At 40.6% G+C, this 19,283-nt stretch overlaps 1 protein-coding gene across 1 annotated transcript in view; it reads right to left on the bottom strand.

Moving 5' to 3' along the window:
- The window catches only part of YAF2 (YY1 associated factor 2), a 32,945-nt gene extending 14,035 nt beyond the window's left edge, over window positions 1-18,910 (bottom strand). Inside the window, exons 1-2 of the mRNA XM_017838139.1 lie at window positions 18,680-18,910; window positions 18,415-18,540 (exon numbers count right to left, since the gene is read on the bottom strand). Of these exons, the coding sequence (XP_017693628.1) occupies window positions 18,415-18,540; window positions 18,680-18,705 (152 nt within the window). The 5' untranslated portion in view covers window positions 18,706-18,910. The remainder of the gene's footprint in view (window positions 1-18,414; window positions 18,541-18,679) is intronic.
- Between the last annotated feature and the right edge of the window lie 373 nt (window positions 18,911-19,283).

Here is a 19,283-nt window from a genome sequence, read left to right as displayed (position 1 = left end):
TACAGAAGATAAGAGCTATCAGTTCTTTCCAACAGAGGTGAACTTTATGGTTTAAGCATTGTAGAACATTCCAGCTCAAAATATTACACCTCTCCTCTACCACCTAGTTTTCCTTTTCAGACAGTGTTATCTTTCTTCTAAGTTAACATCAGCCATACTTCTACCTACACTTCTATTCCAACCTCATCCAGTTTTATTAATTCTCTAATTCCAATGTTGTTTTCAAGGTGCTGCACACAAATATGCACATACTTCATAGTCTCCTTAAAAAAATTAGGAAAACTAACACTTTTGTTTTTTAAAAAGCCAACAGACATTAACACAAACATACAAGGATAAAGTTTTTTATCTTCTCTACAATTCCCATAAATGCCAAATGATAAGGATGTCACCATTTTAGCTCAAGTCTTGTTGCAGGATTTGATCTAGCTGATGGTTTACAAGGTACACTTACAGAGATTGCGGCAACCTGTCTTTACTTTAGGTTTTGCGTGCAGAAAATCATTCAGTGCTGATGCTCTCAAATGAAACAAATATTTAATACTGCAAAGCATGGACTACTTTTCATTGCTGGCATTCTTAAAAAAAAAGCTTTGTAATACAACAACTTACATGCCTAAAGATGAAAAATACTCATGCACTAGAACAAATGATACCTGGAATTTTTGCCCTGAGTCATTCCATGTTGCACAGCTCAACACAATACCTTCTCATAAGTCATTTTGAACATCTCACAGAAGTACACGCCTCCTTAATTTCCCTCATTTGGTACTCACCAACGATCTATGTTAATAGAACTTTGACTAATTTGATAAAGTGAATACCTGGTTTCATTACAAGAATGCAGGTCCATTTTGAGAATGGAACTAAAAAAATACCTATGTACAACAGAATCATAGAATCAGCTGGGTTGGACGGGACCTTCGAGATCATCAAGCCCAACCCTTGATCCACTACCACCATGGTTACTAGACCATGGCACTAAGTGCCACATTCAGTCTCAGCTTAAAAACCTCCAGGGACGGTGAATCCACCACTTCCCTGGGCAGCCCATTCCAATGCCTCATTACCCTCTCTGTAAAGAATTTCTTCCTAATATCTAACCTAAACCTCCCCTGGCACAACTTGAGACCATGCCCTCTTGTCTTGCTGATAGCTGCCTGGGAGAAGAGACCAACCCCCACCTGGCTACAACCTCCTTTCAGGGAGTTGTAGAGAGTGATGAGGTCTCCCCTGAGCCTCCTCTTCTCCAGGCTGAACAGCCCCAGCTCCCTCAGCCTCTCCTCAGAGGACTTGTGATCGAGTCCCTTCACCAGCCTTGTTGCTCTTCTCTGGACCTGCTCCAGCACCTCAATATCCTTCCTAAACTGAAGGGCCCAGAACTGGACACAGTACTCCAGGTGTGGCCTCACCAGCACTGAGTACAGGGGAAGAATCACTTCCTAGTCCTGTTGGCCACACTGTTCCTGATCCAGGCCAGGATGCCATTGGCCTTCTTGGCCACCTGGGCACACTGCTGGCTCATGTTCACCTTCCTGTCAATCCACACTCCCAGGTCCCTTTCTGTCTGGCTGCTCTCCAGCCACTCTGTCCCCAGCCTGTAGCACTACAGGGGGTTGTTGTGGCCAAAGTGCAGGACCTGGCACTTGGCCTTGTTGAACCTCACTCTGTTGGAATCAGCCCAACTCTCCAACCTATCCAGGTCCCTCTGCAGAGCCCTCCTGTCTTCCAGCTGATCGACACTCCTCCCCAACTTAGTGTCATCTGCAAATTTGCTGATGATTGACTCAATCCCCTCATCCAAATCATCAATAAAGATATTAAACAGAACTGTGCCCAACACTGATCCCTGGGGGACACCACCAGTGACCGGTTGCCAACTGGATGCAGCACCGTTCACCACCACTCTCTGAGCTCGGCCCTCCAGCCAGTTCCTAACCCAGCACAGAGTGCCCCTGTCCAAGCCGTGGGCTGCCAGCTTTTCCAGGAGTATGCTGTGGGAGATGGTGTCAAAGGCTTTGCTGAAGTCCAGACAGACCACATCCACGGCCTTCCCCTCATCCACCAGGCAGGTCACCTGATCATAAAAGGAGATCAGGTTGGTCAGACAGAACCTGCCTCTCCTAAACCTGTGCTGGCTGGGTCTGATCCCTTGTCCATCCTGTAGGTGCTGTATGATTGCACTCAGGATGATCTGCTCTGTAACTTTGCCAGGCACTGAGGTCAGGTTGATGGGCCTGTAGTTTCCCAGGTCCTCCTTCCGGCCCTTTTTGTGGATTGGTGTGACATTCGCCAACTTCCAATCATCTGAGACTTCCCCAGTGAGCCAGGACTGTTGGTAGATGATGGAGAGTGGCTTGGCGAGCTCTTCCACCAGCTCCTCAAAACTGAAAAATCCACAATATTCTTTAAATACAAAGAATTTCCTTCCAGGCAATTCAGGTGAACAGAATAAAAGCTTCCAAGTTAATTCAAGTTCCAAATCTTCTACTCTACTTCTTGTTGCTTTAAGGCCCTCACTGCACAGGACTTAGGTAACGAGTTCATCATGTGTTTGAACATCAACTTCTTTCACACTTCTGCAGTATGTTCTATCCTACCAGCATTGCATGGCAGAACTTATTGTTTGGAAACAGTAGTTTAGTCAATTAGCCCCCTGGATTTTACTGTCCAGGGTTTTACAAGAATTACCAAAATTGCTATCGCCAAAAGGTCTTTAAGCAGTAAATAATCTATTTATGTATGTGATGTTTGGTCAAACTTGTGAAGCTTACTGCTAAAGAATAGAATCAGTACAAAAAAGAAATGTGATTGCCTTTACAGATTCCACATAGAGGTTTTTTTACAGTATCTCCTTGGGAAAGTCTTGCAGTTTATTCCAAAAGCTGAATTATAAACACAGGGTATGCTGATACATTATGGATTAAACCCAGAACACTTGTCACAGTTCTGAATAACATAGTAGAAACTCTAAAATCAAATTCAAGCATTCCCAAATAAGTATCTTTGTGCAAAGCATAACAAGGTCAGTCAGCCTGTAGGAAAAAATACCTACAACTATTCACTAGGCTTCAGATAAAGTCAGTCAGCTCCTTTAAATAACCACTCAAGTTTTCCTGAATCCCACATCTCTCTTCATTTACTACTTATGAGGGACAACTGCTTAAAAAGCAACCCTCTGTAAATAGAAGAGATCCCTGTAATATCTTCTATTCTGTAAATAGAAGAGAGAGAATCCCTCTCTCTCTCATGCCCTGCAGACTTGCCTATCTCCTTTCCATCTGCTACTGTGTGGCTTCTGTGTGTTTCTGACTGAGATGACTCAGTTAAGGTACTCAATATTTTTTTTTAAATGGAATTCTAATTTCAATCATATACTGGTATTCCTCCTCCACCAGCCTCCACCTCCTTTGTTATTCCCTCATCTAGTGATGATTTCAGAAATGCCTTGTTAACATTCCAAATCCTAATAAAAATCCTGTCTTGCTGATACTTGTTTCATACGTGTCTTTTAAAAGTCTAAACAGAATACAGTTAAGTGCATTAAAATCTTGTTGAGAACAAAGCTGAATCGTTCAAATCCTACTCTGTTCTCTCATTACTAGACTGGATCATTTTGCAGCACAAATGTACAGGCTTTAAATATCTTATAATTTATTTGAAGATCATTTTCTACTCATATCTATCCTAAATATTAATGTCTCAAGAAGCTAATAGAAATCTGATATCCACAGCAATACTCTAATCTTCACTTTTCTAGTTCACAGTCATTAGTGAAATCTCAAGAAAAGCTTATCTTTGCATACCTTTTACTTTATTATCATATTCTAGCTAGTCTCTACTCAAATCTCCTTCACCATGTCCTCATTCCTCCAACTACTACAGTCCACATTCTCAAATATATCTTAACAGAGTAACTAGAGCAATTAATTTAAAAATAAAAGGTAGTTCCTAATCTCCAAAGCAAACAGATATTTACAGGGAGTCAAATACAAAGATGTGTGATATTATAGTAAACAGCTTTTTAAACAAAGTGAAGGATGTGAAAAAGTGGTTTTAGGTAGAAGATTTTCTAAGAAATGACTACTCCTGTAACACATCAGAGAACACCATCATCTAGGTATGAATGTTTTCAGCAATTTTTATGGCATCTATTTCAGTAACTTTTACAGGGCACAGCTATAGTTAAGTATTATAGCAATATTATAGTGATACGCTTCCTGTGCATTTGTAAAAAGACATCAATTATGCAAAATTCTAACTGTAACTTTGTAATAGAGCTTAGATAGCTTTTCACTCAGCAGATCCCAGGACAGGTTATAACCAGCAGCTTTGGAATGTGACTTTTCCATGACGGATTGATGACGTAGATTTAGACACCAGAAGATCTAAATGGCTCCAGGAAAAAAACCAAGATACTTCAAATTCATTTTCTGTAACAAGTAACAAGTACCTTGAAGTAAAAGTTAGTAAGAAGTAAATAAACTTTCCTCCCACTCACTAGCCAGGTCTTTTTTATATAGTTATCTCCCTTGTCCCACCCTCATAAACTGATAAAGAGTTACTATATAAATATCAAGTAATTAACTTTCCCTCTTCCTCAGGCATGTTTCCTCTCTTTTTCAGAGGTCTTTCTGCAGAAAAGGTAACAATGACCCTAATAATTTTTGGATCTATGCCCCTCCAGAGTATCTTTCCCCTCTCACTATAATTGGTTTTAATGATAACAAACATAAGCAACTTCACCTAAACATTCACCTATTAAACAGACACAGCTACCAGAGTCTTCCTTGCTTTGAGCTAACTTCTGCTTCCAAAGAGCTTAACTTCAAAGAGACTGCTCTTTTCTTCAAGACTAGGAATTCATGAAAAATGTTGGAAAGCTGAGACCTATATTTATATAGATATTGCAATGGTATTCACAGCTTTAAATAAAAGAAATGGAACCAAATTTAATTTCACATCATAACCTTATTATCACGGCTTACAAATGCAAAAGAATTTCCTAAGAGTCAAGAAATTGATACTTGAATTCCTCATAATACAGAATGAAATTACTAGAATCAAGACACACATACATGCATTATGTCATTGCAGTGACTATCCTCATGTAATAATGCTGACAGTCAAATGACACATAAGGAGTGACAGAGTCTTACGAGACTTCAAGTGAGAAGGCAAAATTTTAAGTGTTACATTTTAGGCCATTCATTCCAGTTTATGCACAAATCTGTACTCTTAAGGTGTATGTGCAATCTGGCTGCACAGAAACCAAGAAAAAATTTCCCTATCTCTACCCCATCAATATCTTTTTTACTGATCTTTGTGCTTCAAGACAATGAAGTTTTCAATGCTAGTTTGACAGTAAAAATTTAAAAGCATGAAATATTTTTCAAACTTCAATAGCAGAGGACTATTTTTGTCAAATGTAAAACACTCATTCCCAAATAATTTGACAGAATTATTGAGCATTTCTACACACAAAATGCAGTTTTTAATATATCCTTCCACATATTTGCAGAGTAATAGCTACAATGTTTTCAGACTTTATTTTCTTCTATCAGGTAATTTTTCAATTAACAACATATTTTTCTAGATTTGATACATAAGCAAAATTTGCTTTCTAAAATTACATTTATCTTTTTACTGACTATCATACCTACTCCACAATGTCTTTCTGCAGCATCTTGTGCAACAAGAGCTTCTAGGTTCTGCCAAACAATATTGCAGAACAAAGAAGGTGCTTTTTTTAACTTTGCTATAAACCCAACACAAACATTTGTTCCATTACTATTGCTGGGTTTTGTGATCAAGTGCAAGTAGGCCACAATTTACCTCCTAGTAAGAAAAAAAAGATTCCTTTCTGCAAAAGCACATCAATATTATTTAAAGCAAACTGGAAACCATCAGGAACACAGTGTATACTAAGTAGTATTGCAAATGCTGTGGCCAGTTAGATCTTCCAAACTGTGTTCTGCACAGAAGCGAGCAGCTCATGTAACGATGCCACTCCTGATTTTCAGCAGTTGAAGTCCCATTATGAGAAGTAAAAGATATTTCCTATTAGCACTTCTTGTAATACAAGTTGCTAGCAATTAAATTAAATCACTACCAGGAGAAGCAGTCTTTGGGTTCTGACACAGATCAGCTCACCCTCCCCCAGTCATCACTACTGTATTAAGCTATTCATAGAATAAAAACTATCAGATTAAACTACATTTAGCTTGCCATGTCACATGAATATGCTCACACTAATCACCACACAAAGCCATCTTGTGAGAAACTAGTCTTTATTTCTACATTGAAGCAGTTCATGATTAAATGCATCTTCAACAATTTACACTGCTATCCAAAATTATTTTTTCTCATTACCATTACTTCTGTCATATCCTAGAGTGTTAACAGTACATTAAAGTGCCTCCACAAATTATACAACTATGTAATTATGACACTGCAAACAATGGAGCTAGTAGTCTGTATGGGAAAACATAATATAGTTCCATCTGCATATTGCAGAGTAACAATGCAATTTCTAAACATCCTATGCATATTTGAATTCTAACTTTCAGTCAGCTCTGATTTGTGCTTTCATATTCCTAACTGTTTTACAGTGTGAATCATTTACTTGGAATTCATCCATTCAGTGAATTTCTAGCAATTCTGTCTTTCAATAAAAGCTGATTCAATTAGAATAGACTCACAAGATCCATATGGTTTTATCAGTCACAGTAAAAATGTGCAGAAAACTACCCCTTGAGGCAGTGCTCCTATTTAATCATTCCCTTAAAGGGAATGCCCTATTTTCCAGATGACATTTAACAGATGAGGCCAGCAAGTCTCCTGAAGACAACTGGTACAATGCACAACAGCCTGCTCTAAGAAAAAATACATGTACCAAGACCTTTAGAAAGGCAAAGTTCATCTTCATGGATACTTTTCAAAGCGGCGATGAAATGTTACTTCTCCAACAACCAGTTAAGTCTCCAACCCTCTGAACGTTGTTAGAATTCTTTCCCATGTGCCACAGACTATGGCTCATCAATGCTCAGCATGGCAGATATATTGAAAGTACTCTGTTAGAGAAACATAAAACCAATTTATGTTTCCTAGAAGACAATGTGCTCCATATGAGCAGCGGTTCCAAAGCTCAGTTTCCTTAACAACTTCCCCTGAGGAGGCAGTATTTGGGACTCTACAGAGAAAGCAGTGGTTACATTGTTTTAGACCCCTAGATGCTTAGGATTTATGGGGAAGTGACCTCTTCTGACTGCCAATCCCACAAAGGATTGGATCCTTCAGGCTGCTCCTCTGTCCCCTTCCCGCAGAAACTGTGATGCCTCTTGCACCTATGAAAAAAACACACGCAGAACACGAGGTTCACACTGATGCAGCAGCGCAGTCATTGTTGCACTGAACAGGGTCAATACTTGGCACAGTTGGTTTTGCAACCAAATAGGAAAGAACTTGCTTCTCACCTATCTTATTTGTTCTGCACTGCAGGCATCATCTTCCCAGAAGGCTGCAGCAATCTACAAACTTCTTGCATTCAGAGCCAGCCCCACAAAGATGTCCACCTTAAGTAGGGGAAAAGACTTTCGACTAAAAAGTCAAGCCTCCATAACATTCTTCAGTAAAATGCATATTAATCTAAAGAGATGCCACAGAATCAGTCCTGACCTTCTCTTTCACCCTTCTTATTCAATTATAGAACTTCTAGTGCATGATCGTAATCACACAGTTCAGTGATATCTGTAAGAAACAACTTTCCTTTCACTCCATGTGCCAACCAACTTTTCTCAGCTTTTAGAGTTAGGAACTTTATTTTCATTGTGAATTTTCAAGCCCCCACTCATTCATACATTTTTTTTTCTGCTAGGCACTGTCATTTGAACTGTACAGTTCAGAGAAAGTATATTCAAGCATTATGGAAAAGTTTAAAGCTAAGTACCAAATCTCCAGTAAATTAGAATGGGAAAACTTTCAATTGCTCATTTCCTCCCCACCCCTCAACTTCTAAGAAAACAAGAAAAAACTTGTAGCAGACATCAGGGTCTTGTAGTCTTCTCCCAGACTTCTGATGAAAAATTTGCCAGCCAAAAGCCTACCAACAACATTCTGCAGCTGAACTCTCCAAGTTCAAGCCTGCTCCACATCAGTGTACCACACAGCAGTGGAATGCACTTCAGAGGGTACAGACAATTCTCAAGATCTCTCTGTCCTACTTAAACCAGGATAAGTTACTGTATGAAAGTGTAAAAATTGAACACATAATATTTTGTTCTAACCTACTTTAAAAGTATTTTGTAGCTCACTGTATAAGCCAAGACTCGACTTGATACTTTAAGAAAATTTTCTGCAAAGCATACTGTCCTAACCCGACTTTCAAGATGAAAAGTACAGACACTTTATCAAGTTTTAAATAGGAACAGGCATAGTGGGCTGTCACAACTATCAAGGAAAAATTGCTATAAAAAGTCATGGGGCAGAAAATGCAACTTCTCATCACTCTACAGGTGATACAGGAGCTTTCTTCCCACCAGCTAGACTTCTCTTTTAATATCGTCCATCTTATTGGAGGTGTTTATTCAAATCCCAGTAGCTTTTAGTCTAGGACAGATAATTTTCCCTAGAAAAGATACATGGAACAAGAATACCATTGGTGACACTAAAAACAAAAACACTCAAACAAAAACAACAACCAAAAAAACATTAAAAAATCTCAAACCAAATCTAACCAAACAAACAAACACAAAAGCCCTCCAAGAAACCCCCAAAACTAAACACATCAAAACACAAACTACTTATGCCCCAAAGGAAAGTACTTAACCACGAAAATAGAGAGAAGTATATCCACTATCAAATATGGAAAGGAAGCAAGTACCAGATGGCATAAAGGCTTCCATGCTTCAGTACCCACACAAAAGTTTAATTCCATGTAACCAAATTAAACAAGGCAGTATGAGTACAAGTGAGAATAAGAAACAGACTGGGCTACTGAATGTTAATGATGGCAGTCTACAGCCTCTAATGAAATTCACCCTCAGAATCAAGTGTTTAGAGAACTACATGAAGATGGAAAAAGTCATCAAGTACTGCAGAAGGGAAAAAAAAAAAAAAAAAAAAAAAGAGAACTCCCAAGATAGGGAAATAAAAATGCAGGTAGGAGTAGATAACTCAGCCTAACTCAAATTTCAGAAAGATACCAGAATGAAATTATTTAAGAATTGGGAGCATTAAAGGATAAAGCCAATTGGCTTGTCACAGCTAGTTCCTCTCTTTTATAGACTGATAGTCCTACTGACTAGGAGAAAAGGAATACATGTTCCAAGTCTTACTTGCAGCACAGTCAAAAATACATCCTCCCACTCAAGCTAAACTATGATGAGGACAAAGTTTCAGAATGAAGTTCAAAATTTGGGTTTGCTTGTTTAATAGTTCTCAGCAACCAGCTGCAGAGACAGCAGCATGTACAGCATAATTTTTATAGTGAGGTTCTAAGGGTATACTATTTAATATTCTTAATCATGCTTTGGACAAAGGAATAAGGAATAGAACAAGCATGAAGCTGAAAGGTAGTGACAGCTATTTGATAAGACCATCCCAAGTGAAGATGACTCAAAAATCAAAATTATGAATTCCAACAAAGACAGCACAAAGCACTGCAGGCCTTATGACAGCATGAAAAAAAAGCCCTACTTAAGTAACAATGGGATACAAAAGGACACTAGACTGTACTGGATCAAGCAGATTACAAGGCATGGACAAGTCAACATCATGGTACTACTGCACAAAGGAAAATTCTCATTCAGGGAAGTGTGAACATCAGACATCGTAATTTAGCAGAATTCTAGAAAGCCACAGTCCTTCTAAACCATACACTAGGAATTACTCAGCTGAAGGTATGTCCTCATTCTGGGCTACTACTGTAAGGAACAAATGTGTCAGCTGAACACTCAGGAATAAAGAATCATGATATAAAGAATTATGATTTAAGAAAACCATTACCTTTAAGAAAAGACTGCTGAAATTTTCTTCTTTATATGAAGACTTACAGGGGGAAAATGGGTGAATATGAAAACCAAAAGCCAATAACCAAAGAACTACAAATGTAGTGTGTAATGCACTAAAGGGGGAAGGGGGAGTATAAATCAACCTATCTCACCGAACACAAAGGTTAGAGATCTGGAAAAACAGCAAGGGTAAAAGGCAGTATAAATAACCTGCCTAAAGAGGTTATAGTCCCCTTCACTGGAGACTTGTTAGCATAAAGATAATGCTAGAAGTTGCCCAGGTTTACTGATCCTCTTTCAAAGTAGAAGAGGGTCTAAATCACTGGAAGACCTTTTCCATCCTGAGCTCCTAGGACAATAAGACAAATGAGACATATCAGCCTTTACACCCAAACCTATAATGAACACAAAAGAATTCAGAGCTTTCACTGCTTTCTAACTGTGGAAAACAAATGCTAATCTATTTTGCTGACAGAACCTTTCTGTGATCCTGCAGTACTATTAATAAAGTTGGCCTTCTAGAGAGAGTATCCCCTAAATCCATGATCAGATCTGAGATCTTGGAATCAGAGGGCTAAGTAGTTCTTCCTGTTCAGCAGCTCTGATATCATTAGTTATCATAGGAGGGAAAAAAAGAATGTTTATAGAAAGCAATAGATTTCTTTCTGCTCCACGTTTGTTTCTTTTAATTACATAAGGTGTATATACACAGAGAAGGCCAAGTAACTAAATTTCTGGCCGATATAACACTAGGGAACTACAGGCCTGTCAGTCTGACTTCATTGCCAGGGAAGGCCATGGAGCAGATCATGCGAGGACCATCACACACCAGGTTACAGGAAAACCAGGGGATCAGGCCCAGTCAGCAAGGCTTTAGGAAAGGCTGGTCCTCCCTGACCAACTGATTTCATTCTACGACAAAGTGACATGCTTAGTGGAAGAGGGAAAGGTTGTGGATGTTGTCTGCCTGGACTTTAGTAAAGCTTTTGACACTGTCTCTCACAGCATTCTCCTGGAGAAACTGGCTTCCCATGGTATGGACAGGTAATAAGTAAAAAAAACTGGCTGGATGGCTGGGCCCTGAGAGTGGTGGTGAACAGTTATACCCAGATGGGGGGTGGACACTAGGGGTGTTTCCAAGGACTCAGTACTGGAGCCTGTCCTGTTTAATATCTTCATTGATTACACGGACCAGAGGATCAAGTGCATCCTCAGTCAGTTTGCAGGTGACACCAACCTGGGTGGGAGTGTTGATCTGCTGGAGGGTAGGAAGGCTCTGCAGGGGGATCTGGACAGGCAGCATTGATGGGCTGAGGACAACTGTATGAGGTTCAACAAGGGAAAGTGCTGGGTCCTGCACTTGGGTCACACCAACCCCAGCCAGTGCTACAGGTTGGGGAAAGAGTAGCTGGAAAGCTTCTCAGTGGAAAAGGACCGGAGGGTGCTGGTCAACAGCCAGTTGAACACAAGCCAGCAGTGTGCTCAGGTGGCCAAGAAGGCCAATGGCATCTTGGCTTGTATCCCATATAGTGTGGCCAGCAGGCCCAGGGCAGTGAGTGTTCCCCTGTACTCGGTCCTGCTGAGGCCACACCTCCAATCCTGTGTTCAGTTTTGAGCCCTCCACAACAAGAAGGATATTGAGGTGCTGGAGCGTGTCCAAAGAAGGGCAACAAGGCTGGTGAAGGGACTGGAGCAAAAGTCTTATGAGGAGCAACTGAGGCAGCAGGGGTTATTATAGTCTGAAGAAAAGAAGGCTCAGGGGAGACTTTATCACTCTCTACAACTACCTGAAAGGAAGTTGTAGGAGGTTGGTGTCGGTCTCTTCTCCCAGGTAACAAGTGACAGGACAAGAGGAAATGGCCTCAAGTTGTACCAGGGGAGGTTTAGTTTGGATATTAGGAAAATTTTTTTCACTGAAAGGGTAGTCAGGTATTGGAACAGGCTGCCCGAGGAAGTGCTGGGAGTCAGGATCCCTGGAAGTTTTCAAAAGATGTATGGATGTGGCACCTGGTGACATGGTCTGGTGGTAAACACAGCAGTGCTGTGTTAATGGTCAGACTCGATGATCTTAGAGGTCTTTTCCAACTTTAACGATTCTACAATTTTATGGTTCTATTTTCAACATGATGCAAAAAGGAACAACTAAACTAGGTTTAAATCAACTATCAAAGTTGGATCAAACAGATCCTATGGGGTTTTAGCCCAGTATCAAATACTCTTTGTTTTGTTCTGGGAAGATTGCATTAATAAAGTGAAGGAAAAAAAAATTACTGAGGTATATCAGACATCAGGATGGAGGTATAGAAAAAAAGAAAACAAGAAAGCATCAAACCAAAAATATCAATTTCATGCTGGAGAGAAAAAAAACAACCTAACACATTTTTTATGAGCTGTTTAGAGTAACAGATTAAAGTATCTGTCAAGTTCATCTTAAAAAAAAAAAAAAAATCAACACCCCCCTCCACACTTCTTTGGAAAACTGAAAAACTTCTTTCTTTTCTAGAATTGATCTTCTTTCGAGTGGCTGTGAATTGCATTCTCTATTGCCCATATAAGCTACACCCATCAGAAGCATCTAACAGAGCCAGGCCACTCAATAAAAATTCATTCACTGTTTAATAAAGAAAACAAAAACTCATTCTAGTTGATGTGTGCAGAATTCTTAAGTTTCACTATATTTTTTCAGGGAAAATAATTCCTAAATAAGTTTCCTAACAATTCTAAAAACTCTTCTTAAAAATCGGACTGGAAGTCCAGAATGCCTGGATTACCCCATGGCTATCTACAGAGCAAAAGAGAACTATTTATTCTTACTTTTTTTTATAATTTAATACTGACACTAAAACATAAAACTTCTAATATAGAGCTTGGTAAAATACGGATTATATATGACTTTTCCATTCATTTAATTCCTGCAAATATTTCCTTCTCCGAACTACCACAAGTAACGAACAGCTCTTCAGTCTGTTAAGCTTGATTCAGTCATGTATTTGTAAAATCAACACGACAAGCAATTCTTCCTCTTTTTCTCCTTTACAACCTTCCCCCCGACACATACACACATGTGCACACACAGAGGCTGCATAGTGGAAGGCAGAAGAGTGAGTCCTTAACAAGCTGTTGTGAAACAGACGCATTAAACCAGATATACAGGAGAAGTACCAACTCTGTCCTCAGCAGTACTGGATTTCAACAGAAATACAAATACCAGATTTGATTAAATGTAACTGATTTGTGCTTATAAACATCCAGATGGTACATGACTAAACAAATTGCACATGTTTTCTGAAGAAAAATGACCTTGATATCCAAGTTAAAAAATTAAGCACTTCATTTATGCTTCTCGAAGCATAAAACAAACTTGTGACAGTTCCAAATAGAGACCTATATCTCATATTTAGGAGATTATCAGACATGCTTATAAAATTATGGACATATTAGCTCGCCAGCCTCTCAGGCACAATCAAGGAGCACAGACCAAATACCAAGGAAACATACAAAGACTGCATCCCAGTTCCTTATACCTCAGACTGGTATGATTTAAATTTGGCTTTCTTCAGCTGGGAGAAAAGGAGCAATTCAGTAATGAAGATCAATAGATCACAGGACAAGGAAGCCATGCCCCCATTCAGCTAGTTATACATGTCTCTACTTTGGCAGTACAGGATGTTAAGAGGCACAGATCCCAAATCCACAAAAACTCATCCTGACTTAAGATAACTTTCTCATTCTGGTTACAAATTTCAGGGGCTATTTTATAAATGATATTGCATATAGCAGCTCACTCAACATGTGTATCAAATAGGAATCCCTAAAAAAAAACCAAAACCACACTACATGCAACCAAACCAAAAAAACCCCACAAAATTTCACAGAAGTCACTTGTACCCGTCTCATTTCTTTATTCTGCCTCCTTTCCCCCACCAAAAGAAAATTATTATGGATTTGAATAGTGTGCACTAAGACCCAAATTTATAGGCAAGATTAAGTTTTTACTGAATTCAGAGAAAGTAATGAAAGAGGCTCTAAAAAATAAAACCATAACAAGCATAAAATACACTTTGTACAACAAATCTTCCCCTGTTAACCAGCTAAGACAATACTTTTAGTGAAAATATCCTTTTTAGCTAATTTAAAAATCACAGAATGATATCAACTCTGAAAAAGGGAAATTGATCATGTGTCCCTACCCCTCTTTTTTCCTTTATTTACATAGCAGAGTATCATTCCAAGCATTTCAAATTTTAAAAAGCCAGTGTTTGCAGTTCCTCCTGCAGTTCTCACTACACTTCCCTGGATGCTCATCATTCACTTTGAAAGGAGAAGTGGTTTATCATAGCACTGAAAAAAGAAGAGGGTCCTGCAACTAGAGATCAGACCACATACATAAAAACCACATGAAGGAAAACAAAGTGACAGGTAATTTTAAATCTCAGTGCTATAGCTGACTGAATAACAAGAGTGTTAATAATGCTTCTAAGGAAGTTTGAGCAGAGAGGTGACAACGGGGCAGTAATGCAGTCTCTCAGAAGGCAGAGGAGACTAGGAAGCGAACATTCCTGTAGAGGGAATGCCAGTCCTCTTGTGTACTTCTTCCCAGCAACACTGAAACTCTTAATCTTCAGCTTTACAACACATCTAAATTACAGTGACTAATGGTGTTAGCTGGCAAGAATAGCAAAATCCAAACATCTATTGAAGGACAGACAAACCAGGGGCAAATAGTTGCTGCAATAAGGTCTGTCCAAGGATCCAGCCCAATTCTTGAAGGTCAATCAGTATTAATATACTCCTGATTCAGACAGTGCCATGAAGAGCAGAAGGAAAGAAAGAAAAGAAATGGTAGCTTGCTAATAGAGGCAACTTTCTTTTGACAAAGCGGTAATTGTGAGAGTCAGACCAAATTCAGCAACCCCATTACAACCTCCCCAGGAACAAAATAACTCCCTTATGTGTTTTCAGCACAGCATCATTGCCACTGTTGCTTGTACATGATTCCAGTCTGGGCTTTTTCAGTGTTCTACCAATGAGTTCTCTGTACAACATGGGTGACAGATGGGGAATGATGATTTTTCAAGTGATTTAGTCTCAGTAAAACTCAAACAATTTCATGGGGCAAGGAAATCAAACCACTTATTTAGCCTAAGGACTTTGCCTCTTGCCAAACTTCGATGGTTTCTGCAAACAATAAAACTTCTCAAAGAGGTCATACAATTTCTTTGTTATGGAAACTATTAGGCAACCTAAATATAGAGTTTGCTACCAGTTCCCTCTATAACATAGTGGAAGTTCTATTGAACTTCAGCAGGAGATTTATCCAAGTAAGAAATGATTATTACAGTCCTATGTTCCTTATGTTTATATAATGTCTTTCATCCAGATGATTTCAAAATGTTTTAAAGGTCACACGTAGAAAATTACTATATTCAGTGCAGCCTCCTATCAAGAGGAACATAGCAATTTCAGTACCCAAGCAACAAAACAGAACAATTTAGGTTAGAAAGTAAATACGAAAGCCATGCCTACAGGGGGAGTTTAGATCCTCAGTGACATTACCAAATTAACATCTGGCAGTGGTTCTAGAGTAAAAGGTACAGGGGTTTTCATCTGGCAGATGGAGCTTAGTTCTATATCTGACTCATGACATATCTAACTGGCACCATGTTGGGGCACTCCTTTAGTACTAACCCAAGGAAAAGAGTGCCACCTTGGGAATCAGTTACACCACTTTCTGCAGCATCCAGGATTTCTCTTGGACACCCCCCCTCCAAGCACAGCCCAGCTTAATCAGTCAAAGTAATACTGCCATACACAAAGTTAATTGAACTCCATGATCTAATCTGCTTTCCAAATTCAGTCTAGAAATAAGATATAATCAAGAAGTCATAAGAATTATTTGCACTAATCTTAACAATTCCACCAGTTGTTAAAGAACATAATCCATGTCTAGCCCCTGGCACAAAAGATAACTCTTTTGGAAAGAAGAAATTATTCAACAATGAAAACATCCATAAACCCTACCCCCACCTGAGAATATTTCTGTAAAGTTAAATGTACATAATCAGTATTAAAAAAAAAAGTTTTAATGAACTTTGCACCTGATTTCCAGTGGCCTTCAAACCCACTAAACTTGAATATAATTGCCTGTTTTTCCACCTGAAAATCTGGTCATCTTTAGTGAATTTTAACATGCAGAAGCAGATATTAAAACATTCCACCACAAAGAAGACATTTCTCTGAATTAAAAAAAAAAAAGCAGTGTTTTACATTGCTTTCTAGACAAAGCTCTCCTCACTAAAAAAAAAGTCAAAAATTTTAAGTAAGAACACTGCACACAAAGAACCATGCTGAGGCATCAATTTAATCTAACATCAAGCTTCAAAATGGAAGACTGAAATAAATAAATAATGCATTCTCACTGTCATCAAAACATGGTAGTATTGTCATTCTGTCCAATGCTGATGAAAACCATTTTGTCCTACAGGCAATACCAACAAATACTTTAACAAGGCACTAATTTTGTCACTTGGATTAGAGATGCTTAAAAAAAACCAAATAATAAAACCACCCAAATGGCCTTTTGTGTCTCTTTGGCACCCTAATGATCCTCTCCATGGACACAAGGGTCTAGTTACTAGCTCAAATCAAATATCAGAATTGGAGACAAAAACTGCTTGGCCTAAAACCTCAACCTGTATTTATCTCATGCCATGTGTAAAACCTGGACTTTGAAAACACATGAAAATGCAATTCATTTAAACCTTATGGGAAAAAGAAATCCATAAACCTACTCAGGTACACTTTGTTACACTGTTTAAGTAGAGAAACAAAAATCTACCTATCAACTACAGTTCTTCCGTAGCAGGTCACTGTCAAGGAGAAATTGGAAATTTAAAAAAAAAACAAAACAAAACAAAACAAATGTTTTCTTGTTAAATTATATAAAACATGAAATATTCAAAGGTGGAAACAAGAATGCAATGAAAATATTTGTTTCTCGGGAGCTCCACACTCTTTGATTTGGCATGGGGTTTTTTTGTTTTGTTGGTTTTTAAGTTTCACTGCTTTTATCCAGTTGAGTTTCCAATGCAACAAAACATAATTTTACACTGACTTTGCCTATCAAATTGACTGGATGTTAAAGAGCTTTTTTAAAGGCTTTGCATTAATTCAGTAGTCTTATTTTGCTGAAAATTACAATCTGTACACATTTCTCTGTGATATAAACACAATGCCATTGTTATAACTGCAAACTACACTATTTGTGACAGATGCAATTCCCCCTCAGTGCATTTACCTCACTGATTTCCTTTGTTTAAAAAAAAAAAAAAATCAACCAGTATTGAAATCTCAAGTTATAAGAAGTCCTTTCAACACTCATTCTGGTTTTCAAAAGTCTAAGAAACCAACTCCAGAAAAGGAGTAATTTTTTTCTCATGTAATTGGATCCAACCTTGCAGCCACAATTTCAAATGTAACATTTGTTGCAAGTCATATTCATCACTGCTTTAACCAATATCTACAATGTAATTGTGGCTTTTGATAGAATTGCAACTTTGATTGCCATTTAAACTTCTCCTGCCGACAGGATTAACCTCTAGGTATGATAACTGTAAGAAAGGATTCTTGAGCAACACTCTCTTCTGTTAGCCTGCATGGCTACAAGTGCACTCCTGTTCATTTATAAAAAGCCTCCATTCCCCAAACACACACGCTTAGCCACAATACTGAAAAACACCGGCAGGCACAGGAACCACTGCAAGGTAATCCACTGCAAGCTTTCCGACTGGTGTACAGAGAAAAGGTCCTCCTGGGAAGTCACGGTTTCATGAGGATGCAATTCCATATGGCACAATTCAACTAACAATTCCTTTCTAAACACTGAAGGGTTATAATCCACCCCCTATAGCCCCCGGAAACCTGGACGGTGATACTCTGTGATGAAAAGTGAATTAAAATTAATACTACTACTAATAATAATAATTATACAAAGGGGTTATGTATGTGGCAAAGTTAAACTCACAGAAAATATGAATTTAAAAGAAAAAAAATATTAAAGGGTGTCTTAGCAGGCACACCCCAGGTGATGGTTCTTCTTCATGCAAGGGGCACAGCCTCTCCAGGGTTAGGGTACGCAGGCAGTTATGCCCTTCCTGGTATTTATAATTTCTGTTTCCACACACGCCGGCACACCGCTGGGTCAGGTTTACCGAGGAGCCCCGGGGGGCTGGGTGCTCCCCCTCCGCCCCCCCGCACACCCCCCGGTAAACGTGACCTGATTCCTATTACGGCCGCCCTCCCTCGCACCCCGGGGATGTTCCGCGGCTTCCCCGGCCCCCATTCCTGTCACGGCCGCACAGCCGCTCCCCCGCCGCCCTCGCTCCCCCCTCCGCCGGCGACCCACCGTGTGGAGGTGCCTTTCCTCACGTCGCACATCAAGCACTTGAAGGCCTCGGCGCTGTTGCGGAAGGTGCAGACGCTGCAGTCCCAATACCCCTCGTCCGAGGAGGGTTTCGGCTGCCGCTTCGGCCTGCGGAGACACACGCGCGCCAGGGGCAACGCCGGCCGCGCCGCCCCCGCCGCCCCCGGGGCAACCCCGCCGCCATCGCCGCCGGCCCCGCGCTCCCGGAGGGCCCGGGGGAACCAGAAGGCGCCGCCGCTGCCCCTACCTGGTCGGGCTCTTCTTGTCTCCCATGCCGGCTCCAGACGCGTTCCCGACCCGGCCCCGGCGCGGCCCTTTGTGCGCTTGTCAATAAGAAGGAGCGCGGGGGGTCTCCGGGCTCTAGCGGGGACCCGGGGAGGAGGAGCCGCCGCCGCAACCTCCAGCTGTCGGGGAAACTCCCGCTGCCGCCGCCGCCTCCCCGCTCACGTGTCCGCCCGCCGCCAACCAGCGGCGCCCGCAGGCCGCGGCGCCCCGCGGGCCGCGCTCGGCGGCAGCTTCGCTCCGCCGGCGGCTCGGGCGCTGCGAGCGGCGGCGGCGGGGCCCGGGCAACGCGGGGGCTGCTGGGGGCGACGGGCGGAGCGGGGGCGGTGCCGGCGCCGGGGGGCGGCCCCGACGGGGTACGGGAGGCGGTGCTGGGCTGAACGGGCAGAGCGGGAGTGTGAGGGACTGCAGCCGGCCTGCGCGGCTCTGCCCTGGAAGCCGCTGGTGTGTTGATGCGCAAGGTTGATCGCACTAGTACCTTGTGCTCCTTCCCACAGAAATTGCTCCAGGCCGTGCTTTACAGTAAGAAAGAAACGGGAATAAACTGAACACGAAGTTCTGCTTAGCAG

Source organism: Lepidothrix coronata, unplaced genomic scaffold (assembly GCF_001604755.1).
Source record: "Lepidothrix coronata isolate B3197 unplaced genomic scaffold, Lepidothrix_coronata-1.0 Scaffold325, whole genome shotgun sequence".
NCBI lineage: Eukaryota > Metazoa > Chordata > Aves > Passeriformes > Pipridae > Lepidothrix > Lepidothrix coronata.
The sequence above is the reverse complement of the archived record's forward strand: the minus strand, read 5'-3'. Positions and strand labels throughout refer to the sequence as shown.